This window comes from Pelophylax lessonae (assembly GCF_965119305.1).
Source record: "Pelophylax lessonae genome assembly, chromosome: 4".
NCBI classification, from domain to species: domain Eukaryota; kingdom Metazoa; phylum Chordata; class Amphibia; order Anura; family Ranidae; genus Pelophylax; species Pelophylax lessonae.
Window position 1 is genome coordinate 196,745,097 of NC_138771.1, and position 27,669 is coordinate 196,772,765.

The 27,669-nt window shown below is 39.3% G+C and overlaps 1 protein-coding gene across 1 annotated transcript in view; it reads right to left on the reverse strand.

Moving 5' to 3' along the window:
* SLC26A3 (solute carrier family 26 member 3) overlaps positions 1 to 27,669 on the reverse strand; it is a gene marked incomplete at both ends in the record, with an annotated part of 55,526 nt that overhangs the window by 21,865 nt on the left and 5,992 nt on the right. The window contains 8 exons of the mRNA XM_082253530.1: positions 1,246 to 1,341; positions 1,563 to 1,640; positions 11,355 to 11,468; positions 12,255 to 12,402; positions 21,717 to 21,799; positions 23,440 to 23,592; positions 25,850 to 26,014; positions 26,097 to 26,233. Of these exons, the coding sequence (XP_082109656.1) occupies positions 1,246 to 1,341; positions 1,563 to 1,640; positions 11,355 to 11,468; positions 12,255 to 12,402; positions 21,717 to 21,799; positions 23,440 to 23,592; positions 25,850 to 26,014; positions 26,097 to 26,233 (974 nt within the window). The remainder of the gene's footprint in view (positions 1 to 1,245; positions 1,342 to 1,562; positions 1,641 to 11,354; positions 11,469 to 12,254; positions 12,403 to 21,716; positions 21,800 to 23,439; positions 23,593 to 25,849; positions 26,015 to 26,096; positions 26,234 to 27,669) is intronic.

The following is a 27,669-nucleotide window of genomic DNA, read 5'->3' on the forward strand; positions in this document are numbered from 1 at the left end:
AAATATGGTTATATTTGCACTTTATTGATGTCTGTGTAATATTTTTAATAAAATATATTAAAATGTGTAATGTTGGTTGTAAACTAAGTTGTACCACTAAAGTCCATTGTGTTGCTCTAAATCACAGGTGTCAAACACAAGGCCCGCGGGCTAAATGCGGCCCCCCAGGCCATTTCATGTGGCCCTCACACCTCTCCTGCAGCTGTGGCACCCCCTTGTCTCCTTTGCCAGATCCTGCACTCCTCTGTCCAGCTGCAGAAAGGCTCATTTTTGCCCCACCCCCTTCTCATTAGTCAGCAGCAGAGAGGAGGGCAGAACTCCTTCTGCAGATCCTGCACTTCTCTGTGCAGCCCCAACACCACCTTGCCTTTTCCTCCCCTGGTCTCAGCATTCAGACCCTGCACTTCTTCCCAGATCCACCCGCATCTGCCTGGCAGCAGCACAAGGTAAGGAGTGCATTGTGATGTAAGGAAGGGTGGGTGACTCTTGACTTCTGATGGTGGGGGGTTCTTTACATCCCATGTAAGAGTGTAAGGGGGCGTGGGGTGCTCTGGACATCTAATCCTACAGATATAACCGGTCCTTTGAGGGCAACCATAATGCTGATGAGGCCAGCGATGAAATTGAGTTTGATGCCCCTGCTCTAAATCATTTTCTAAACAATGAGTTGATACAATAATCTCAATATACACTATTTAACCCGTCTGACGTAAGTTTGCCATCAGTGTAGTTAAAAATTAGACTGAAGCCTTGTTTGCTCACCAATGAAAGCTGGGACCCCACCATACAAAGGGATCTGAGTCAAATAAGGAATTTCCATTTTTCAAGGGAAAGTCCACTTTAAAGACAGCAGGTAAAAAATAAATCACATATCAAGAGAACACTTTCTTGATAATTATTTATATTGTTAAAGTCCTTGATGTATTTTTGTTGCTTTAACTTGGTAAGATATGCTATCTAAATTAGTCCAAGAAGGTAATTTATAGAGTCGGAATCTCTATTGACTCCAATTTTTTACAACACTAACAAGACTTTGAACTCATAGTGGAGTTCACACAGCTCAAACAACCAGTTTCCTATTCTGGCAGCTATCATATCAATTTCTTGCAAATACGGAATTATGCTTTCATTAATTATTGGCCCTGGTTCTGAACATTGCACAATTTCTTTTTTTTTTTTTAGAACACCAATAAACAAAATGAATACATCAGAACAAAGACTTGATAACTCACATGTACTACTTACACAATCATATTTGTCCTTGCGAAACAAATTAGGAATTTCATTAAACTGCATCAACATTCCCTTTAGGTTGATTACGACCAATGCTGCAAGTACAGACTGTAAAAAAGATGCACCTATTAGGGTTGGATTTAACTGTTAATTTTAAGTAACAATATATCCAATCTCAATTAAATTGCCTTTGCCGCTTGTTAAGAATATGTAAACGATTTAGTGTGCATATTTAAAAATACTTAGCCTAATGAATAAAAAGAAAGATTTGTGTTAAACTTCTATAAAGCAATTGTTATACGTTTTTAAACTTGAGACTTAAACCTTACCTTTTGTAATGGTTCCAGAAGAAATCCGATAGCCAAAGTGACAATCATAACAATAATGGCTGATAGAAGTCCGGCCACCTATAATTAAATATAAGTAGATAAACTGAACAGTGTTTTGTAGGGAAACTATTTTATTTTTATTAAAGGAATGGGGCAAAGGCTTTTCTAATCCCCTTCACATGGTCTCTTCAACCTTCTGAGGGTGATCCTAGCATTTCTTGCCAAAGGCATAACCATTGTCATTGCAAACCATGCTGCCATTCTGGGGCCCATCAGCACTCAGGGCCCAGCACTGCCTGACTATATAGTAATTTCCAGTATGTAGTGAGAAATAGAATTTGGTAAATACTTTAAGTAAAGAACTCTGGGAATTTAATTGTGAGGATAGCAAAGATGGTTCTGTATCACAAGAGGGATTGCCTTTAAAATATACACAGTAAAGAGGCAAGGGGTCCCATAATTGTTCTGCTTCACTGCACTAAAACAATAATCTAAACATCAAAAGTGTTACTTTTTACATGTATTTTTTTGTAATTTTCCCTTTAGGAGGACATTTTTATGGTCAAAAGTGAAATTCATTATATGGGGGGCTATTTGCCAAAGCAAACCTTTACTCCTAACAGAATAAAAGAAGAGTTTTTCCTGAACCCCGAGTGGTAATTTGTAGTGAGTAAAGTAAGGGCTAATAAAGTCTTCACTATATCACCAAGAGGTAAAAAGGTAAACACCATTGCCTGATTTACTACAATTTTCATTTGAACTCAATTGTGTATTCCAAGTGAACCCATGCTCAATTACTTCTTAACTAGCTCTGCTTCATGGAGTTTTATTAGCGTTGGCTATCTCCTCTTAATATATGTAACAGAAATTGCACAGTATGATTATAGATACAGAAACACTGTTTGTAATGCTAGTAACAGAGTTTATACAATAAATTAAAAACTAAATGACTTACATGTAACTGATATTTTAAAGCATTTGACAGTCTAACTCTCATAAAAACACAGTATTATAATACAAGATCACTTTACACCAAATGGTAGAGAAACATGAATTCGCCTAATTGGATAATTAAATTGGTTATTAAGCTAGTGTGTTGTTCTTATATAATCCTCTGTGGTTAATAATGTTAGGTGCCCCAGTGTCTGTGTTTTTATAAAAATAATGCCATTCTATACCTGATTTCAGGGCACCTCTCAGCGCTCACTTGACTGGCCGCCTCTCCCCTCTCTCGATCTGACAGCTACATTGGGAGGGGCCGAGAATCTCCAGCTGACATCAGTCGGGAGGAGAGAAGCAGGCGGTCACGTAAGCACCGAGCGGCGCTCTGAAATCAGGTACAGAATTATTTTATTTTTTTTAAAACACAGACACTGGACACCTAACATCATTAACCACTTTCCTTTCAGACCAGAGGATTTGGCTGCTCAATGACCAGGCCATATTTTGCAATTTGGCACTGTGTGACTTTAACGGACAATTGCGCGGTCGTGCGACGCTGTACCCAAACAAAATTGACGTCCCTTTTTTTCCCACAAACAGAGCTTTCTTTTGGTGGTATTTGATCACCTGTGCGATTTTTATTTTTTGCGCTATAAAAAAAGAGCGACAATTTTGAAAAAAATAACAATATTTTTTACATTCTTTTATAATGAAATACTCAAAAAAAAAATGTAAAAATCTAAATTTTTTAACATTTTAGGCCAATTTGTTTTTGGCTACATATTTTTGGTAAAAAAAAGTTGCAATAAGCGTATTTTGATTGGTTTGCACAAAAGTTATTGCGTTTACTAAATACGGGAAAGATTTATGTCATTTTTATTGTTTTTTTGTTTTTACTAGTAATGGCGGCGATCTGGGATTTTTTGCAGGACTGGGACATTGCAGCGGACAGATTGGACCCCTAACTGACATTTTTTATACTTTTAGGGGTACCAGTGACATTAGTACAGCTAAAAATATGCACTGTTACTGTAAACATTACACTGGCAGGGAAGGGGTTAACATTACTGGTGATCAAGGGGTTAAATGTGACCCTAGGGGTGTGATTCTAACTGTGGGGGGCATGGCTTGTGAAGTCATCACAGAGACATGTGATCCTATATAGCAGGATCACATGACATCTGTGATCACTTCAGGGAGAAGCACAGATGGCTGTGTTTACATCAGCTGTCCGTCCTTCTCTGTCAGCAGCGGGAGATTGCGAGTGGCCGGCGGCCATCGGAGCCACCTGCCACACGCACTAGCTCCCCTGCTGATGAGCGGGTTTGGGAGCGCGCCTCCAGCGGCGCGTGATCGCCCCCTAGCTCCTCCCAGGCGAGGGCCATACATGTACGGGACTTTGCCTGGGAGAGCCAGACTGGCGTCGTACATCTGCGGCGTGTGATCGGCCAATCGTTAAAGACAGAGGATTATATTAAAATTAAAAAGTAATTTCAGCAGCAGGAGGGGAGGGGGCAGGCACTGTCACAAGCTGACAGGCAGGGAGGGAGGGGGGAGAGGGGGACAGAGGACAGCAGTGGATGACGGAGGCACGTAAACTAACCACAGTGTCAGGGCTCAGCAGCCATGATAAACCATGGTCAGTTGACAGGGAGGAGAGCAGAACCAGGTAGGATCAGCCAGGTATTTCAGGTGATACAGGGGCCCAAATTACACAGCACAAGCACTGTTCTGTATACCATGCTTTAAAGAAACAGGATCCATTTTAGGGTAACAAATGCTTTAAGTATTAAGTTAATTTACTACTCAGTTACTACTAAGGTACGAAGTTACCAAAGTTAATATTTAAAAAGGCCAACAAGTTCTTTAACTCCTTGTCTACAAAGGTATGTTTATAAATGTCCTGGTTGTCAAGGGGTTAAAGCAAGTTCATGACTGCAGTCTTGAACTTGGTATGGATTTTTAGATCTCTGCTTTAGAGATTAACCCCCCCCCCCCCCTCCCCAGTGGTGCATGCAGTGGTTCCTGGACTCTAAGAAACCTGGAAGCAACATGTATTATGTCACTTCTGGGTTCGGAGCTGTCATTTTCTGGCTTCTGTACTGGGGTAGCAGCTAATCAAGCATGATCTGTGCTGAGGCAATATTGAGGGTTTATTAGAACCCCAATATCTCCATAAATAGGAAATATTATCTGCCTATACTATTACATAGGGGGCTTGTTAGCCCCCTTGTGATAACAATAAAGTTACATTTAAAAAAAGATAAAAAGTGTTAAAACAATTATAGTAGAATAAATAAAAGTACTACAAAACATTTAAAGCACCACATCCCCCCTGTGACACCCCAATGCAAACGTACAGCATGTGGTGTGCAATTGTATATAAACATAAATTTAAATAAATGGAATATACAAGGTTGTATAATTGGAAGCAAAGGAAACCTGAACATTGGTAATGAGCCTACTCTCACCTTCAGTCCTTGTGACTCCTGTGTGTCTGGTTCTTTGCATCCTCTTCAATGTCACTTCCTACCCTCCACCCATCTGCAGCTGCTATTGCTATAAAGGGTCCACAGTTATCTGGCCACACGTGACATGCTTATAACAAGTGGGTAGCAACAAACTATTAGTACAAGTATGGGTTTTTCCTTTGCTTAACCACTTTGAGTCCCATAGACAATTTTACAATGGGACCCAGACACAGTGCTTCTCTTGGGTCCTGGCATCTTCCAGTGCTAGAATCACTAGCTGGGACCCATCATTCAGCCCAGGAGCAGCCTTATCAATCCCAGGCTTCCAATCCATCTACAGATCACCCCATAAAAGCTTGCTGTAGAATTGATTGTAAACACAATGATTCTAGGAGTGTAGTGACATCATGGAACTTTCTAACAGCAGCTGTTTCAGCTCTGTCCAGCTTCTCTCTGCAGCAGTACATGACTTCTATAGTGATCTATTGCTGGTTGACTACAGTGACCTGTTGCTCCACAGCTGTAAGGGTAGTTTGGATTAGGATTCCACTAACCATATCCAGACCCGCCATGAAAAAAAGTGTAAAAAATAGAAAAAAACTAAAATATACAGGGCCTGCCAAAAAAACAAGTGAGCTTATAATGAGGAGCCTGAAATCACAATTTATTACAGCATCTGCACTCTATTAACCACTTGCCGACTGCGCACAGTATATTTACTGCGCCAGTCGGCCCCGGCCAGGCAGAGTGACGTAGGTCTACGTCGCTCGCCTGTCACTCCTTCTAGAGCCAATAGCGGGCGAGCGCGTGCCCGCCTCGGCGCGCGCCCGCCTCGGCTCGTTCACGGAGGAGTGCGGGAGTGTGACTGGCGGACCCGATGTCCGCCGGTCACACTACGATCGCCGGTACAGCGGGAGAAAGACAGAGAGGCTTATGTAAACAAGCCGCCTGTCAGTTCTCCCTGTGTAAAAATGAAGATCAGACGGTTCTACTATGTAGAACCGTTGATCTTTGTTTTTACACCAATAGCAATGTCCCACTATAGTTAGAAGCACGCCCCTAGGACACACTTAACCCCTCCCTGTCCAATACAGTTAACCCCTTCCATGCCAGTGTCATTTTTGCAGTAACAGTGCATATATATAGCACTGATTACTGCAGTAATGTCACTGGTACCCCCAAAAGTGTCAAAAATGTCAGTCAAGGGTCCGATCTGTCCGCCGCAATGTCGCAGTACCGCAAAAAAATCGCAGATCGCCGCCATTACTCGTTAAAAAAAAAACACCAAAAATGACAAAAATCTTTCCCTTTGTTAGTAAACGCGATAACTTTTGCGCAAACCAATCAAAATACGCTTTTTGCGATTTTTTTTACCAAACATAGGTAGCGTAAAACAAATTGGCTGAAAATGTTAAAAAATTTTGATTTTTACATTTTTTTGGGGGGAATTTCATATAAAAAAAAGTGAAAAATATTGTTATTTTTGCAAAAATTACACTCTTTTTTTGTTTATAGCGCGTGATCAAAAAATCGCACAGGTGATCAAATACCGCCAAAAGAAAGCTCTGTTTGTGGGAAAAAAAGGACGTGAAATTCGTTTAGGTACAGCGTCGCACGACCGCTCAATTGTCCGTTAAAGTCACGCAGTAAAAAATCGCAAAAAACCCCCTGGTCTTTTAGCAGGAAAATCCTCCGGTGGTAAAGTGGTTAAAAAAAAAATATACAGAAAAATGCTGTAAATTAGCAATGCTTTCAGAAATAGAAGTTTTAATAGTTTGTTTTTATCAATTACCAAAATGGAAAGTAAATGAACAGAAGAGATATCCAAATCAAATCAATATTTAGTGTGACCACCCTTTGCCTTAATGATAGCATTGATTCTTTTACTGTAGGTGCACTTTCACACACACATTTTTTGAAGGAACTCAGCAGGTAGGTTGTTCCAAACATCTTAGAGAACTAACCACAGATCTTCTGTGGGTGTAGGATGCCTCAAATCCTTCTGTCTCTTCATGTAATCCCAGAGAGACTCAATGATGTTGACATAAGGGATGTGTGGGGGACAAACCATCACTTCAAGGACTCCTTATTCTTGTTTACGCTGAAAATAGTTCTTCATGACATTGGCTGCATGTTTGGGGTTGTTGTTCTTCTCTGAATACATTTGGGGCCAATCACATGCCTCTCTGATGGTGTGGCCTGATGGATAAGTATCTGCCTGTATTTCCCAAATTTGAGGACACCTTTGATCCTGACCAAATCTTCAACTCCATTTGCAGAAATGCAACTCCCACCATGCTTCACTGTTGCCTGCAGACATTCATTATTGTACCAATCTCCAGTCCTTCGGTGAACAAACTGCCTCCTGCTGCAGCCAATTATTTCAAATTTTATCTCATTAGCCCAGAATACCTGCTGCCATTTTCTGCATCTTAGTTCCTATGTTTTCATGCATAGTTGAGTTTTCATGTCAGAGGTATGGCTTTTTGGCTGTATTCTATGAAGACCACTTCTGGCAAGATCTCCGGACAGTAGATGGGTGAACCTGGGTCCCACTGGTTTCTGCCAGTTGTGGGCTGATGGCACTGCTGGACATCTTCTGATGTTGAAGGAAAATAAGCACGATGTGTCTTTCATCTGCTGCATTAGGTTTCCTTGGCCGACCACTGCATCTACAGTCCTCAACATTGCTGGTTTCTTTGTGCTTCTTTAAAAGAACTTGATGAATTGAAATGATGCTGGTTAGAAGCCAAAGGGTAGCCACACCAAATGTTTTTTAGATTTAGATTTTTCTTGTGTTCACTCATTTTGCATTTTGTAAATTGATAAAAATAAACAATTAAAAATATATATTTTTTAAAGCCTCCTTACTTTACAGCATTTCTACACATCTGCCTATATCTTTTGCACAGTACTGTATACATACAATAAAAATAAATAAAAATACCCCAAGCCCCCCCCCCCCAACACATTAATCCCCAGGTTGCAACGAAAATATGTATCAGAATTTGCTACCAAATTAACATCCTTTCTGTCCCCCAAGAAATCTTTAAAACTATATAAAAATGTATAACACATTGGGGTACACTATAAATGCATACTGTGCAAAACTGAGACATCACCAAATGCAATATCACTTTGGGATTCAAGGGGAGAGTGCAAAATCTGGTGCAACTCTGTATAGAAACCAATCAGCTTCCAGGTTTTATTGCCAAAGCTTAACTGAACAAGCTGAAGTTAGAAGCTGATTGGCTACCATGCACAGCTGCACCAGATTCTGAGTACACCAGTTTTAGTAATTCTCTCTCTGAGTGGCTTATTTGAGGTAATGGGTAATTTGACACTTTTCTACTGAGGACTTAAAGGAGAAGTACAGCCAAAGTTAATTTGGCTATACTTCTCCTGTGGATCACCGGAGTGCAGTCTGTTCTGCACTCCTGTGGCCTGTTTTCAGCTGACGTCACAGAGCCAGTCCAGGCTGGGGAAAGATGGCCACCCTATGGTTGGGATCCACCCAGAAGCTTGAGCTGACAGCTGGCCCAGCCTCTCAGCGAGCCGCTGAGAGCCTAAGCCAGCCGCTCCCGCCTTCTCCACATTCCAGCACTCCAGTAAGTGTGGTGGGGGGGGGGCAGAGCAGATAGCCTGAGAACTGAGCGATCAGCAGTGTTTGCAAGCTCACTTCTCAGTCTTAGAGCCAGCGGGGGACAGATGGACTAATGCTGCATCCAACTAGGTAAGTATGTTTCCTAAAAAAAATTTGTTTGTGTAATATATGCAAACATATGCTGCCCCCCTAGTGTCTGTATTTGTGGCTGTACTGTGAATTATTTGTGTACATCACTTTCTGTCTCTGTGGGGTTGGTTTAAAAACCCCCAGAAGAAAAAAGTTAAGAGAGAGAGAGAAACTGAGCAACTTGACCTTTACTCACCCAGGACCTGTAGCTGTTATTGTATTTCACCCAGACCAGAAAAAGAGACTATTGTGCAAGTGTTACTATGTTTTTATAGTTTAGCTGCCCATAGCTTTTTGAGTGTGTATTTTAACCCTTGTGACAGACAGCGTATCTAGGTCTGTTCTTCTGTACATGTGTAGTAGTGTAGATGTGTGTGTGGTCTGCATTGTTAACCCTGTCTCTTCCAGTCTGGGATACTATAGCTAGAGTTAGCTCAGGGCTCAATGACCAGCATATGCTAGAGCTAGGTTAGGTATCCTTCAGCTAGTAAGAGGCTGCATGACAGATTAGACGCTACTAGGGACTAAGCGCAGAGTATAACATTGGTCTCCAAAATCAAGATGAATGCTACATCATGATCATCCTCAGAGGCCCCTGCAACTAGACTTTGCTGCAACATTCATCTTTACAAGGTATCTCTATTAATAACTATATACTGTATACCCTGGTGTATGTGCACTAGGACTCTTATTGGGCCCTTTGCTGATAATGCCTGTTTGTTCGTTGGATTTGGATGTATATACTATGATTACTCTTTTCCTATATAAAGCTTGCATTATTTCAATAGGGATGTGCATCTACACTCACTGATCACTTTATTAGGTACACCTGTTTAACTGCTTGGTAATGCAAATTGCTAATCAGCCAATCACATGGCAGAAACTCAATGCCTTTAGGCATCTAGACATGGTGAAGGGGACCTGCTTAGGTTAAAGCCGAGCATCAGAATGGGGAAGAAAGGTGATTTAAATTACTTTAAACCTGGTATGTTTGTTGGTACCCGACAGGCTGGTCTAAGTATTTCAAAAACTGCTGATCTACTGGGATTTTCACACACAACCATCTCTAGGGTTTACAGAGATGGTCTGAAAAAGAGAAAATATCCAGTGGGTGGCAGTTGTGTGGACAAAAATGCCTTGTTGATGTCGAGGTCAGAGGAGAATGGACAGGCTAGTTTGAGATGATAGAAAGTTAACAGAAACTCAAATAACCACTCGTTACAATCAAGGTATGCATATTACCATCTCTGAAAGCACAACACATCGAACCTTGAAGCAGATGGGCTACAGCAGCAGAAGATCATACCGTGTGCCACCCCTGTCAGCTAAAAGGAAACTGAGGCTACAATTCACACAGGCTCACCAAAATTGGACAATAGAAGACTGGAAAAATGTTGCCTGGTCGGATGAGTCTTGATTTCAGCTGCAACATTCAGATGGTAGGATCAGAAGTTGGCGTAAATAACACAAAAGCATGGATCTATCCTGCCTTGCATTAACGGTTCAGGCTGGTGGTGGTGTAATGGTGCGGAGGATATTTTCCTTGGGCACACTTAGGGCCTCTTAGTACCAATTGAGCATCATTTAAATGCCACAGCCTTCCTGAATATTGTTGCTGACCATGTCCATCATTTTATGACTACAGGGTACACATCTTCTGATGGCTCCTTTCAGCAGGATAATGCACCATGTCACAAAGCTCAAATCATCTCAAACTGGATCTTGAACATTAAAATTAGTTCACTGTACTCCAATGGCCTCCACAGTCACCAGATCTCAATCCAATAGAGCACCTTTGGAATGTAGTGGATCGGGAGTTCTCATCATGGATGTGCAGCCGAAAAATCTGCAGTAACTACGTGATGCTATCATGTCGATATGGACCAAAATCTCTGAGGGGTGTTGCCAACACCTTGTTGAATCTATGCAAGAATTAAGGCACTTCGGAAGGCAAAAGGGGGTCCAACCCGGTACTAGCAAGGTGTACCTGATAAAGTGGCCAGCGGGTGTAAATACTTATGGTTAGTCTTATATGCTGATTGCAGTAGTTCCTCTGCTCCCAGATAATTGTTTAGATTACTGATTCATTTCCCAAGGAGGGAATCCCCTCTGTTCACAGAGGCCTTGTTTTGGGCGGGTGCACTGCCAACTTTATTATTAAACCCACCCCCTCTTCCGCTTAGCAAAGGTGTTCTGGGTATTTTCTATTTACCGACAGGTTTAGCACAATACCTTTGGGTGGGGGCCATTTGTCACAACCCCCTAAAAGAGAGGTACATGTATGTATTATGATTTGGAAAGTCAATTGGCAAGAAACCTTTCTGACTGGCTTGTGTCACAGATGCTTTTACAATATTATTTGTATATTTCTACCTAGCCCTTTATATATCTATAATCAAGCACTTTGGATAAGTCAGTACTTTGGAAGTATATACTTAATATATATATATATATATATATAGTATATACTTAATATATATATATATATATATATATATATATATATATATATATATATATATATATATATATATATAGTATATATAAGATGAGTCAATACTTTGGAAAAGTCAATACTTTGGATAAGTCAATAGAAAAGCTAACAAAGATCATTTTATGTGGGATTATCAATGAGAATCCATTTACCTGTGTTTTACCCCCTGTGCTTTCCTGTACAGCCGATCGCGATAGTGAGGTGCTTGCAGCAAATCCTCTGAAACAGCCACCAAATATATTGCTTACTCCAAAGGCCACCAGTTCCTGCAGGTTTATAAAATAGACCCAAACATGGACAGTACATTACAATGAAGGATCAATTTTACCTCTTGTGAATAGCAATTAAAAAAAAGTAGTATAAATCTAAACTTATCATCTTAACGTGATTATGAATAATATAGAAAGTGACTTCTGCTGGCTATGCAGTTTAAGCTTTATATATAAATATATATTTTTTTTCAATTTCTAAATTTGCAAATAATGTTAATGAAAGATTTTACATTTCGATCATTGATAAGTAGAATTTAAGGAACATGTTTAACAGTTAGGCCCTGGTCACACCTGAGCGAATTTCAGCTCGTAAAGTGTTTATCTCTGAAGTCTCCAAACGCCCAACAAGCAAAATCACATATGAGCGTTTTTTTCACCTGAAGCAAAATGCCTGAAGCTCAAAGAAGTACAAGAGTTTTTTTTTTTTTTTGGCAGATTACAAGCGTTTTTGTTAGATGTTAATGCATGCCTCCAAACACCTGCAAAAAATGCCTAAAAAATGCCTGAAAAAAGCCCAAAAATGCCTGAAAAAAGCCCAAAAACGCCTGAAAAAACCCCAAAAATGCCTGAAAACGATACGCTCAGGTGTCAATGGAGCCCTAAAGTTAGTTCAGCTTTTTCTCTGCTGTTGGATTTATAAACAGAGGTTTTTAATTGCCACAATACTTTTTTACAAACATAAAATGAAGTGTGATGTGGCTGGGTACCTAAATAACTAAAACTGAACATTTAGACTAAAATAAGCTAAAGACATGCCAATATAACTGTAAATACACATACCTGATTACCATTGATAACATAGTCATGTTTGATCGAATAGACTTTGGCCACAGAAAAGGCTACAGCAAAGCCAACAATGCCAATTGAAAATCCATCCGCTATACAGTCTTTAAAAACTGAAATGCTTGGAGCCATCGGAGGCTGAAACCTATACATAAAAAACATGAATAGGAAATATTGAAATATTGTTTTTCTATGCAGTATAAATGCAGCAAACGCAATAAGGTGCACAAATGCAGGTTTGCTGCGGAAATTAAAGTGAAGCTTTAGTCAGAAAATAAAGGGATTGTAAAGTCTTGTTTTTTTTTATAACAAACATGTTATACTTACCAGTAGTTTTGCACAGAGCAGCCCAGCTTCTTCTCTTCTCGGATCCTGGCTGGAGCTCCTGGCCCCTCCCTCCTGTTGAGTGCCCCCACAGCAAACAGCTTACTATGGGGGCACCCGAGCCAAGCCGCAGCTCTGTGTATCCATTCAGACATGGAGCCGCGGTTTGGCCCGCCCCCTCTCTTTCTTCATTGGCTAACTGAGTTTTATTGACAGCAGTGGGAGCCAATGGCACCACTGCTGTGACTTAGCCAATCAGGAAGGAGATTCCTGGATGGCTGAGGCATTTGTGGACATCACTGGATCCAGAAGAGGCTCTGGGCTTCAGCAAAATGTATGTTCCTTGCTAAAAAACATGATTTTTTTATGAAGTTGTTATAGGAAAAGTTCCAGTTTACAATGCTATCGCATAGGCCGACACGGGAATGGTCTTCCTGTCCTAAATGCAACTATTTAGACATCAGACAAGGGCAGACAGCTTAAAGTTCTAATAAGGAATGCAGACTTTTATACTTATTGGGAGATAATTATCTAACACAAATGGGAGCTTAGCCAAATATGGAAACTTTGCTAGGTTTAGCTATTTCTAAGAAATCAGATACCATGTCAAATGCGGAGGTGTTGGCACATAAAATGAGGCTGCAAAACTACAGATGTAGAAAATGTTAAACATAAATTGAATGAAAATGTTTATAGACACCAAAAGCAAAAAGGGTTAAAATCTACTTATTCTACTGTACTGTGCAGAATACACTCCCTTAAACATGGATTGAAATACATGGATTGAAAGTCAGCCGGTTCAGCAGGGGCCGGTCAAATTGTGATTCTTGTATGGGAAGGGTAAGTCTACTGATTGACTTCTGTAAAACCAGCCGTTTTGATTTTTGCCATTTGATCAGCTCTATAGCTGGCAGTGCTGATCAGTTTTTTCTTATGTCGGGGAAGTCTTCAACACAAACGACTGGGTGAGGATTCCCCTGTCCACATTGAATGGATGGATGGCCAAAGCAAGTAATTTTTTTGGTTCAACTTACTGGGTGCTTTAGTCATAGCTAATTTTGATGTTTTTACAACTACCCTTTATCTTCTGTTTTATAATCAGTTCATTGCCCATGTACAAACAATGCATTCTTATCTATAAAAACATTTCTAGGAATTAAAGAAACATGCTATGACTTCATAGGGATGTTTTTAAGCGGGTAAGGCATGAAAGGAAAGCATTTGAATCTCTAAAGGCAAATTTTGAAATGTACTTAATTCAACAGTAGTTTCCACGAAAACTTTAGTTTGGTATTGGATAGAAGGTGCAGTCCTGAAGGCAGGGTGACAGTCATCTACTCCTCTACAGTTTATGTCAGTTCCATCCTGTTTCTGATCTGACCTGTATAGTAAATCCTAGCCAGCCATATCCTCCACATTTTATAACAAAATAGAGTAGGGCAACACCTATTTCCCAATTATTCTTCTAAATTCATCAATTACCTCATTATAAGCAGTGATAATATACAGGTGCATCTCATAAAATTAGAATATCATCAAAAAATTAATTTATTTCACTAATTCAATTCAAAAAGTGAAACTCATATATTTTATATAGATGGGTTACACACAGAGTATTATATTTCATGCATTTCTTTATTTTAATTTTAATGATTATGGCTTACAGCTAGTGAAAAACCGAAATGGAGTATCTCAGAAAATTAGAATATTACATAAGATCAATAAAAAAAAAGGATTTTAATACAGAAATGTTGGCTTACTGAAAAGTACAGTGCATTGCGAAAGTATTCGGCCCCCTTGAACTTTTCGACCTTTTGCCACATTTCAGGCTTCAAACATAAAGATATAAAACTGTAATTTTTTTTGAAGAATCAACAACAAGTGGAACACAATCATGAAGTGGAACGAAATTTATTGGATATTTCAAACTTTTTTAACAAATAAAAAACTGAAAAATTGGGCGTGCAAAATTATTCAGCCCCTTTACTTTCAGTGCAGCAAACTCTCTCCAGAAGTTCAGTGAGGATCTCTGAATGATTTAATGTTGACCTAAATGATTAATGATGATAAATAGAATCCACTTGTGTGTAATCAAGTCTCTGTATAAATGCACCTGCACTGTGATAGTCTCAGAGGTCCATTTAAAGCGCAGAGAGCATCATGAAGAACAAGGAACACACCAGGCAGGTCCGAGATACTGTTGTGGAGAAGTTTAAAGCCGGATTTGGATACAAAAAGATTTCCCAAGCTTTAAACATCCCAAGGAGCACTGTGCAAGTGATAATATTGAAATGGAAGGAGTATCAGACCACTGCAAATCTACGAAGACCTGGCCGTCCCTCTAAACTTTCAGCTCATACAAGGAGAAGACTGATCAGAGATGCAGCCAAGAGGCCCATGATCACTCTGGATGAACTGCAGAGATCTACAGCTGAGATGGGAGGCTCTGTCCATAGGACAACAATCAGTCGTATACTGCACAAATCTGGCCTTTATTGAAGAGTGGCAAGAAGAAAGCCATTTCTTAAAGATATCCATAAAAAGTGTAGTTTAAAGTTTGCCACAAGCCACCTGGGAGACACACCAAACATGTGGAAGAAGGTGCTCTGTTCAGATGAAAACAAAATCAAACTTTTTGGTAACAATGCAAAACGTTATGTTTGGCGTAAAAGCAACACAGCTCATCACCCTGAACACACCATCCCCACTGTCAAACATGGTGGTGGCAGCATCATGGTTTGGGCCTGCTTTTCTTCAGCAGGGACAGGGAAGATGGTTAAAATTGATGGGAAGATGGATGGAGCCAAATAACGGACCATTCTGGAAGAAAACCTGATGGAGTCTGCAAAAGACCTGAGACTGGGACGGAGATTTGTCTTCCAACAAGACAATGATCCAAAACATAAAACAAAATCTACAATGGAATGGTTCACAAATAAACATATCCAGGTGTTAGAATGGCCAAGTCAAAGACCAGACCTGAATCCAATCGAGAATCTGTGGAAAGAACTGAAAACTGCTGTTCACAAACGCTCTCCATCCAACCTCACTGAGCTCGAGCTGTTTTGTAAGGAGGAATGGGCAAAAATGTCAGTCTCTCGATGTGCAAAACTGATAGAGACATACCCCAAGCGACTTACAGCTGTAATCGCAGCAAAAGGTGGCGCTACAAAGTATTAACTTAAGGGGGCTGAATAATTTTGCAAGCCCAATTTTTCAGTTTTTTATTTGTTAAAAAAGTTTGAAATATCCAATATATTTCGTTCCACGTCATGATTGTGTCCCACTTGTTGATTCTTCAAAAAAAATTACAGTTTTATATCTTTATGTTTGAAGCCTGAAATGTGGCAAAAGGTCGAAAAGTTCAAAGGGGCCGAATACTTTCGCAATGCACTGTATGTCCATGTACAGTATAGTGTGCACTCATTACTTGGTTGGGGCTCCTTTTTCATGAATTACTGCATCAATGCGGTGTGGCATGGAGGCAATCAGCCTGAGGCACTGATGAGGTGTTATGGAAGCCCAGGTTTCTTTGATAGCGGCCTTCAGCTCATCTGCATTATTGGGTCTGGTGTCTCTCATCTTCCTCTTGACAATACCCCATAGATTCTTTATGGGGTTTAGGTCAGGAGAGTTTGCTGGCCAAGCAAGCACAGTGATACCATGATCATTAAACCAGGTATTGGTACTTTTGGCAGTGTGGACAGGTGCCAAGTCCTACTGGAAAATGAAATCAGCATGTCCATTAAGCTGGTCAACAGAGGCAAGCATGAAGTGCTCTAGAATTTCCTGGTAGCAGGCTGCACTATCTTTGGCAAAGTATTAAGTGCATACTATACCGTACATGAACATACTTTTCAGTAAGCCAACATTTCTGTATTTAACCACTTTACCACCGCCCACAGTAATATTACTGCGGCAGAGTGGCTCGTTATCGTCTGACGACGTAGTACTACGTCGTCAGACACTCCCCCTTCTGGGCGGCGCTTGCACGCCGCCGGAGGCTCGCTCCCGCTGTTTTCATTCACAGCGGGAGTCGGGCCAGGGGAGGAGCAGCGGCGATAGCCGCTGCTCTGCCCCGATCGCCGGGGATCTAGTGTGGAGATCCGCCCGCCTGTGTAAACACAAGCGGGCGGATCTCCATAGTGACAGGGAGTGACAAATCGGACTGTTCAGCATAGCTGGACATCCGATCTGTCCATGACTCACTCAGTCACCTCCCCCCCCACACGTCAGTAAGCACCAGGCATACATTAACCCCTCCCTCTCCAATAAAATTAACCCCTTCCCTGCCAGTGTCATTTTTACAGTAACAGTGCATATTTATAGCACTGATTGTCACTGGTACCCCCAAAAGTGTCAAAAATGTCAGTCAAGGGTCCGATATGTCCGCCGCAATGTCGCAGTCCCGCAAAAAAAATCGCAGATTGCCGCCATTACGCGTTAAAAAAAAAAACACCAAAAATGACAGAAATCTTTCCCTTTGTTAGTAAACGCAATAACTTTTGCGCAAACCAATCAAAATACGCTTATTGCGATTTTTTTTTACCAAACATAGGTAGCAGAAAACAAATTGGCCAGAAATTTTTAAAAAAATTGGTTTTTACATCTTTTTTGGGGGGAATTTCATATAAAAAAATTTTAAAAATATTGTTATTTTTTCAAAATAAACGCTCTTTTTTTGTTTATAGCGCAAAAAGTAAAAATCGCACAGGTGATCAAATACCACCAAAAGAAAGCTCTGTTTGTGGGAAAAAAAGGACGTAAATTTCGTTTGGGTACGGCGTTGCACGACCACGCAATTGTCAGTTGAAGTCGCACAGCGCCGAATCGCAAAAAGTGGCCTGGACGGAAGACAGCAAAATCCTCCGGTGGTAAAGTGGTTAAAATTATTTTTTTTATTGGTCTTATGTAATATTCTAATTTTCTGAGATACTGAATTTTGGGTTTTACCTAGCTGTAAGCCATAATCATCAAAATTAAAAGAAAGAAATGCAAGAAATATATCACTCTGTGTAACACGTCTATGTAAAATATATGAGTTTCACTTTTTGAATTGAATTACTGAAATAAATTAACTTTTTGATGATATTCTATTTTTATGAGATGCACCTGTATTTAAGTTTGTGTTAACAAAAATAATGAATGAACAAAAGAATTTCAGTCTAAGTAATATAGGATAAAAAACATCCAGTTTATAAAGTGATGAAAAAAAACACCCAAATGTCTTCACTATTTCTTCACACTTCTGTGCAAATCCATCACCAGGTGAAAAACCTGCTCACCTTAATTAGATAAGAAACACACAAATGCTCTGTATTCCCCAGTGCAGTGAATCCTCTGAGAACACCTCCTTAATCCTCCTCAGTATGCTCGGGATGGCCACCTTCTCTGGTCTCCAGTATGCTCACACATCCCCCACACACAATTCATGTAACACATAAGGCACGGACATAGTGTACTCCATTTTACAAGTTTTATTAATCCCCGCAAAACAAATACACTTACTGTCATCAGCCAACTCACCACCTTGTCAGGAGAGTGGCATGACGTCACGCCGCTCTCCTGCTCACATGGTGAGTTGGCTGATGACAGTAATATTTAGCACTCTGATATCATTCCTATGGCGGGAGGAGGTGAGCCTGGGATATCAAGCTTGCTCTCCTGCCGAGGTGGTTAGTCGGCTGATGACAATAACATTTAGCACTCTGATGCTGTTTTTATGGAGGGGGGAGCCGAGCCCGTGACGTCACGCTGGTCTCCTGCTGAGGTGGTGAGATAGCTAATGACAGTAAAAGTAAAAAATATTACTGTGCAGGGGATAATACCCTAAGTGAAATAAAGCTGCTTGCAATATCACAACAGAACCAATTGTGCAAAAACATACATAATAAAAATTAGCGCTAACATTTTTATTATGGCTGATGACAGTAGCATTTAGTGCTCTGATACCATGTTTTTTGTAAGTGTATTTGTTTTGCGGGATTAATAAAATTTGTAAAACGGAGTACACTATGTTTGTGCCATATGTTTTATATGAGGGGGATGTGTGAGCATACTGAAGACCAGAGAAGGTGGCCATCCCAAGCATACTGAGGAGGATTTAGGAGGTGTTCTCAGAGGATTCACCTCACTGGGGAATACAGAGCATTTGTGTGTTTCTTATCTAATTAGGGCGAGCAGGGTTTTCACCTGGTGATGGATTTGCACAGAAGCGTGAAGACATAGTGTTGTTTTTCATCACTGTATAAACTGGTCTTTTGTATCCTATATTACTTAGACTGGAGTACTTTGGTTTATTAATTATTTTTGTTAACACAAACTTGAATATATTGTCACTGCTTATAATAAGGCGATTGATGAATTGAGAACAATAATTGGGAAATAGGTGTTGCGCTACACTATTTTAACTAAGTGTTTTAGCTGGCAGCACGCAATATTTGTTTTTTTATTTATTTGATCATTTTGAGCCAATTTTTTGTTTTATAATTTGTTTGTTAATTATTGTATAGTAATTGCGCTGATTGTTTAAAGTTTATTTGATCACCCTGCACACATATACCTCATTCATCTCTATCCTCCCATTGTACAGTATGTGAACTTTAAATTAGCCCCTTCAGCTCTTGATCCTAATGTGTATGACCTAAACATTTAATGAATCTAGTGCACCATCACTAATCTCTATGTTGTATCCCTCTCAATACTGGCATGTTTCTTCATTTCCAAAAAATTGTGGCAAAAAATGAGATTACTCCTGTGTGTCTACATTCCAGAAATGGGTCATCTGGGGTTGGTTCGTACTGTTCTACTGTTTTTATTTGCTACGTTGTATATAGTAAAAAAACGAAATCCAGTGGCTTTAAATACCACCAAAAGAAAACGTTATCAGTCTTAAAATATATCAAATGCATTTGAGAACAGTGTTTCAGGACAGTGTCATTGTCAAACGCTAAAAATGAAAAAATGGCCTGGACATGAAAGTGACAGATAAGTGTATCGATGGTCAAAATGATAAAAATACAGTAAAACCTTTGAGAGTTACTTTTTATAAATTTTGACTTGATAAACAAGCAATGTCTGCATATACAAGTAGCGTCATGTCACAACTAAGTATAAAAGAGAAGAGAGGCGTCTCTAAGTGTAGCAATGTGATTACATTTAATGAACGCTCAACATTTAGCAACTCAGCTACAGAAGACGCCGTGATTGGATGGCGAAACGCGTCTAGTGATTGGCTAAGCGTACCTTGACGTCACTTCCGGCCGGTGAAGCGCATGTGGCGGGAGCAGCGTACCACCGAGCCGTGCTTTATCTGCCTTGACATTATACATGTTTGTAAGTAAGTTTCTTCAGCAATAAATTACTTTTACTTAACGTACTTCACCATGGATGGCTTCTTTTATTATTCCTTATGAGGGGACTCGGAATGTAAGAAGAAACATCTATCAGGATCTCTCCCATCTAATTGTGTACCCCAGGCTGTCACCAAAAGAGGCTGTGACTACATTATAAAATTTACACTGAATCCCTATTTACGCAACGTTGTGTGGTAAGTAGATAACCACAGGGGGAGCACCCCATACATGCAAATAAGTGAAGCACAGAAGCACCTTTTTTGTTACACCTAATGGGCACTTTATATGGACTATTTTATATTTTTATATTTTATAATTTAGGAATTCACTGATTAGTTTGTTGTTTTGTCTGCGATATTTTGCACATTGGTATATTTTGCACAATTTTTGCTTATTTTGCACAATTTCAGCATTAATGCAATAGGTTGCACATTGATATTTATACCACTTAGAGTATCACTAAGAGCAGCGCTGCAACATTATGTTTCTATCACATGGTTGATGATTAAAATAGGCACATTTAAGTATGAAGGCATCCGAGGTAAAGCTGTCCTCCGCACCGCCATCAACGCCATCCCTTCCACGCTGCGCTTCAAGCCTCGTTTCAGATCACTCTGCTGCAGGGTAGTCTTCCTGGTCACAATTGCTGACTGACAGCGGTGAGAGCCGGTGGGGGGGACAACAGTCTGGACAGCTTTACCCCGGATACCTGCATACTTAGATGTGCCTCTTTTAATCATCAATTATGTGAGAGGCTAAATGCTAAACCTTCATTAAATGTAATCATATTGCTACACTTAGAGGCGCATGTCTTCTCTTTTATACTCTGTAGATCCTACTGAATCTTGCTTCTAATCCCCTTATGAAGGCTGCTATTTGTGGATGGACATTTTATGGTTACACAACATATCACATTGCTATAATCTTTTTATATGGACTATAAACTGAAGGACTTAAATAAATGGTTGCGGAATGAATCATCTGAGTTTCCATTATTTCTTATGGGGAAATTCGCTTCAATATACGAGTGCTTTGGATTACAAGCATGTTTCCGGAATGAATTATGCTTGCAAGCCAAGGTTTTACTGTATATATTATATATATATATATATATATATATATTTAATGTTAATTTCGCAATGTATTTTATTTATTTCTAGCCTACTCCTATTAATCTTGAACAATCTTGAAGTTTGAAAACTGGCTTTTTGAGGGATCCCACACATTTACTTCCTTGAATTCTGTGACAAATATTCACTATGCCCTGTGAATATATATTTCTGTGTCACACTTTTTCCAAAGGCTACCTTCTACTGTAATCTACAGAGGTGCTAAAAAGGAAGAGTTTCAGTACAGAGAGACAGCACAAGAACCATTGCCTAAGAGCAACAAAGTACCGTGGGATATGTAGTCCTTAGAAGTTATAGGTAAACAATAAGAATTGAGCACAGGAAAACCTGCAGAGCATGCAGGAAATTCAGTGAGTTGTGGAAAGAGATGGCCAGCAGACAGGCAACACTCAACAACAGTTTTTTTTGGATAAGCCTGTAGTGGATTGTCAAAAATAACTATTGTTTTTATTGCTATTACATTGCTTGTGTTAAAAAATGAAAGGGTTGTGTGATTATAAATCTTCTTTATAAGAGCAAAAACAGATTAAAAAAACACATGAAGATAGTATAGTATTCACCCCCTCATTATTATTATTAATAATAATAATTATAATAATAGTAATAATAATTACAGTTGTCTAAACTAAAACAAATTAAATGTATCTTACCCTTTCTCTATTTTCCCAACAATGGATACACCATATTTTTTTTCAAAATTAAATCCATATGAAACTCCAGTTGCAATGACTGTCTGCAAAGTAGACAAGAAACGTCTACAATTAAACAATTGTAAACAATTTACAAGATTTTTCCCAAGTTAACATCATCCCGTGATATTTTTAAGTGTCCCCTTCTCTGAGCCTTGATTCCCTCATTGGTATTACAACCAACTGTATTTGCAAAAGTTATTAATAAACTAATGAGCATTATTTGGCTTATCTATGCAAATAGGTACACTTATGATTCCACCAAACCCCATTTGATACTGCAACAAAATTTCTACCCATTTACAAGAATGATTGAGCTGTGCCGAGGCTGTGCCAAAAGTAATGCAAAAGTGAGCATAACCTTTTTTTTATTAACATACATACAGTAGGTCATTCAAATTAAAATGTTGGTCGAGTAACTCTTCCTCAGTACTAGTGATCGACCGATATCAATTTTTCATTGCAGATACCGATATTTTGGCCATAGCATATCGGTATCGGCCAATATGCGCCGATATTTTGAAAATTTAAAATTTTGCAAAATAAACACAATTTTCGACACAAATCTGTTACTGAACATGTTAATGTTTGTTTATTAACCACGTGACCTCCGAGATCCTCATCGTATGCTGGACAGAGCAGTATCACCCGGGTGTCCCTTACGGCAAGTGGGTGAGAGATACCGATCTGCCACCAGATCTGCTAATGTGGAATGACTTATATCTTTAATTTGTACATATGTGAGTGGCATTTCAATAACATTTGTAAACGGAATTATGCTATGTGACATCATTTTCCCTTATATGAGCAATAATTTGAATATCGGCAATATCGGCCAGTTCCAGGGCTGATACAGATATATCGGCAAAAGTCAATATTGGCCCTCGATATATCGGCCTTGCCGATAATCGGTCGATCCCTACTCAGTACTAACTCTCCTCCTTTTTATTACAAGTAAATAATGAATTCCAAGCAGAAGCAACATGCAGCCATTGAGTTCTTGACAAAGGAGGGATGCAGGCTGTCCAACATTCACAGAAGGCTATAGAATGTTTACAGAGATGACATCATTGACAAAATAGATGAAGACTTTTAAAGAAGTGGAAACCAGCATTGAAGATAAACCATGCAAAGGGAGACCAACAACTGTGACCACTGACATGAATTGTCCTTTGTCAAGAACTCAATGATGGTCCACTTTTGCATTACTTTCAGTATAGCCCTTGTATAAAGAAAATTTTTATTTTGACCTTTTATAAAGAGGTTTCATAGAATTAAAGTTTAACATATTATGTTGATTCTTTCATCAGTCCAACAAATAAGAAAAAGGCAGGGAATCCAAACTGTTAATGTCCAGAACACAGAAAAGTGATATTTTAGTTATAAATAGAGCCTGGGGGCTGTCAGCTCCTAGCCTTTTATATATAATTGATAATCCAATATATAGACATGTCCTCATGGTCAAAAAAATCACATTAATGCTATCATACTCACCATCTTATGAAGTCCAATAAAAAAGAACAAGGATATATTTGCTATAATGAAGAGTACATTAGCTAAATTAAAAAAAAAAAAATATATATATATATATATACAGTATATTGTAGCTCCATGTCTCACTTTCTTTCCTCCACTTTGAGACATCTTACTTTTTAAAGGTAGCCCAAGTAGCCTTGCTACTTACCATTATAACCTCAATTGGGATTGGCACAGGAATCTTCGCTTTAAAACGATCATTAATTTCTTTCACTGCAAAAACTACAACCATGATGATTATAGATGTAACAAGATCGGCGATATTTGTTTTTGTAATCTGTGTAAAGATACCTTCCAAAGTCTGTAAAACAAAATCAGCAGAGTCATAAATCTGCATTCCAAAGTGTAGATTACAGCCAATATCTGTACACTCATATTAGTTCATGTTACATGGTTAAAGAAACAAAAAAAAAAAAAAACAAATAACACATAAGTTTTACTGTTTTTTTCCCATTAAAATCACAAAACATGAGAGGATAATATGTGTTGACTGTCCAGTTACTTTTCCCTTTTGGGGTAAAGGTTTTATATAAATAAATAAAAGCTGACCATTGTAAGCACCCCTCTCAGTAGTAAATTGTTTGGTGCACTGCCTGCGACCCGCCCCCGCTGTGATTATACACAGCGGGATCCCAGCGGCTCGATGTCTGCCGGCGCCCGCCAATTAGACAGTACAGAGGCGGAACGACAATCTGCCTATGTAAACAAGGCAGATTGTCATTCTGTCAGAGGGGAAGGTACTGATCCTGTGTTACAGCTAGGCAGGAACACGGTTCTTTGCCTTCCCCAAGTCAAAACATCTCCCCACAGTTAGTAAACACAACCTAGGCAAACAGTAAAACCTTTGATCGCCCCTGATGTTAACCCCTTCTCTGCCAGTGTCATTAGTACAGTGACAGTGCAATTTTTTTTAGCACTGATCGCCGTATTAGTGTCACTGGTACCCAAGAAAGTGTCAGTTAGTTGTTCGATTTGTTTGACGCAATATCGTAGTCCCGCTATAAGTTGCTAATCGCCACTATTACTAGTAAAAAAAAAAAAATATCCCATAGTTTGTAGGCACTATAACTTTTGCACAATCAATCAATATACGTGTATTGGGATTTTTTTTAACCAAAATACGTAGCAGAACACATTTGATTTTCTACCTTTTTTTATTGAGCACGTTATATAGCAGAAATGAAAATGTTGCTTTTTTTTTCAAAATTGTCAGTCTTTTCTTGCTTATAGCTCAAAAAATAAAATCCGCAGAGGTGATCAAATACCACCTGAAGAAAGCTCTGTTTGTGGGGAAAAAAAACAACAAAAATTGTATTTCGGTACAGTTTCATACGTCCGCGCAATTTTCAGTTAAAATAACGCAGTGCCGTATCGCAAAAAATGGCCTGGTCATGAAAGGCGGTAAACCTTACGGAGCTGAAGTGGGTAAAGGAACTCCAAAAATTACAGACTGACTGGCTGCATCACCAGGCAAAATAAAGGCAGAAAATCCTGGTCACCACAGTTACCACATCTGAGAATTAGTAACGTGCAATAAAAAAAACATTTTTGTTACATCTATTTTTTTTTATAACACTTTAATTAAAAACTCCAGAAGTTGCATATATTTTCATGCAGTTGTATGATTTCTCTGCATCAGTGAAACTTTAAATGAGAAGTATAACAAAAGCTATTTGGCTATAATTCTCCTATAGGTCACAGGAGTGCAGTTCGCTCTGCACTCCTGTGACCTGTTTTCAGTCAACAGCAAGCTAAAGTCTGCTATCGGCTGACATCACTTAGCCGGCCTAGGCTCAGGAAAGGTCCCAACACCGGCTGTGAGCCTGAGGAAGCCTCTCCCATCCCTCCACAGGGGCAGAGCAGAGAGCCGGTGACTGACAGTCATGGCTCTCTGCTTAGAGCGGAGGGGGAGAACTGAGCGATCAGCTGTGTTTGAGCGCTCAGTTCTCCCTGCAGAGCCGGCGGGGGCCAGATGCAGCATCAGATTGCTGCTACATCCACCTAGGTGAGTATAAATATTACTTAAAACACTCCTCTTTAAATCTCCTCAACCGCCAGTCCATTGTTCTTTCACCAGCTCCCATGTAACAGATCTCCTTTATCTTGACATGTGAGACTCCCTTCTGTGATATAACATTTTATTTATGTTGTGTCTTAAGCTGACTGAACACACAGCTTTTTTATTCAGCTGCCTGAATCCAGTGGTGTTGCCGAACAGTGATCACATATGATAGAATGCAGTCACTATTCAGCCAAAAATATCTTATTAGGCACAGTTGTTTTTTAAATCAATTGTTATAAAACCAGGTGGTGCCCACGGGACCTCCTAGGCTCAAATTTGGACCAATTGAGCTGAAATTTGTCGTTTGAGTCTTTTATGGCCAGCCTTAAACATGACGCTGCTGTGTAGGAAAATATGTGCAAACACACTCTGAAACACACATACACAAGTACACAAGTTTTTTTTTGGTATTGATATGTAGCATTTGTCTAAAATTGTAGACATTAAAAGACATTTAGCGAGTAGCAAAATATAATAAATGGTTAAATTCACTTACATAAAACAAGGCTAAAGGTCCACTGAATGATTTCACTGTTAAACCCAATATAAACTTTAACTGAGATATCAAAACATGGATGGCGGCAGCTGTTGTAAAGCCACTTATCAGGGAATCAGACAAATAGATGACAATAAATCCAATTTGAAGCAGTCCCAACGCCAGCTAAAAAAAATAAATTGGGCATTAATTTTAGCTATGAAGCAGAGATGACTATTCTTTCAATAAGGAATGTTTTAGCACTGACCTGAAAGATTCCTGCAAGCACTGTCACAGAAGCTGCCACTACCACTCTTTTGTCATCAAGGTCTGGATCAGCAGGATTATCAGGAAATAATCGGAGTACAGCTGTTCCAACCATCAAACTCAAGACAGGAAAGGGACCTAAAAGAACATGGTTTTAGTCAGTGAGGACTCTATGATCCATGTCAGTAGTAACATCAACAGGGGGCTAATGCCGATGAGCTTCTGGCAACACCAATAAACTGAAAATGTGCCTTTTCAAAGAAACTTGACTGAATAAAATGTTTGAATAGTTTGTATTTGAAAAATAATATACTTTTAAATGGGAATCAAGCTTAGAACATTGTTTTCTAGTATTAAGTGTAATGTAGAAATTCATGTTCTAATGGAATATTGTTTCCATTAGAGTGTTCTTATTCATTCTTCCTCTTCTTTAGTAAAGTATAGACGTCGGGAGGAGCCGGGTGACGTCACTTCCGTGTTCACGGCCGTAACCTGGAAGTTCTTTTGTGTACCGCTGGTAGCGGTGTCAGCGTGTTTTAACCTATTTACATGTAAGTGCAATACTTTTATTAAATAAACCATCCCTGAGGATACTAAACCATGAGCGATCTTTTCTTTTGCATTCCCATGAGACCGATGCCTATGGTATAGGATGTTATAGTGGAAGTGCATTACGGAGCACGAAGATCCCGCCATCCATCCATCCATCCATCCATCCAAAAGAACGGTCTGTGGAGTGTCTCTGGAGCAAATCCTTGTCATCATCAGATTACACACATGCGTTTTTTTTGTGTGTTAGAGGTAAGCGGCCACTACACACTCAAGATTGGGATTCTTTATCTGTTGATTCACTGCATCTTATTTGCATCATATCTCGGACATTATTTTGGAAATTTACTGCACCTATTTGCATCATATCTCGGACATTTTCGTGGAATTTTTTATGCAGTTAGAAGTGCACACCTTTTTTACACAGGATTTATAACGATTTTATCGGATTGATTGGGACATTCACTGTGCAATACGATCAAGTTCATTCTTTTTATTTTATTGGGACATTGTACAATATGGAATTCACTGGTTTTACATTAGCATCATTTTAATCTATTATTATTCACATATTTTTATTGGGACAGCTTTATATATCTTGATTTCACAGTTCCAATATTGTTTCACCTTTCTGTTAACACGGCTGTCCCGTGGAGGATTAGTAAGAGATTTGTGCACTTGCACTGTTTATCCACAGCATTCATTCATCTCACTGTTTTGATAATCATTTGTTTCACAGTAACATTATTGTTTCACTTTTTTGTAAACACGATTGTCCCTTGGAAGATTGGTAAGAGAATTGTTCACTTGCACCGTTTATTTACAGTATTCATTCACTTACATTATTTTGGATTTTTATTTATTGAGATATTCATTGCACAGATTATCCACCTGAACTGATATTGGATTCGTTCATTATTCCTACATTTATTTTTGAAGAATTACACTCTTTATACTACACCATACAGATTTGTTTTACCTACATGGATGCAGGTTACCATTTTTTTATTTAAGTCCCTTATGAA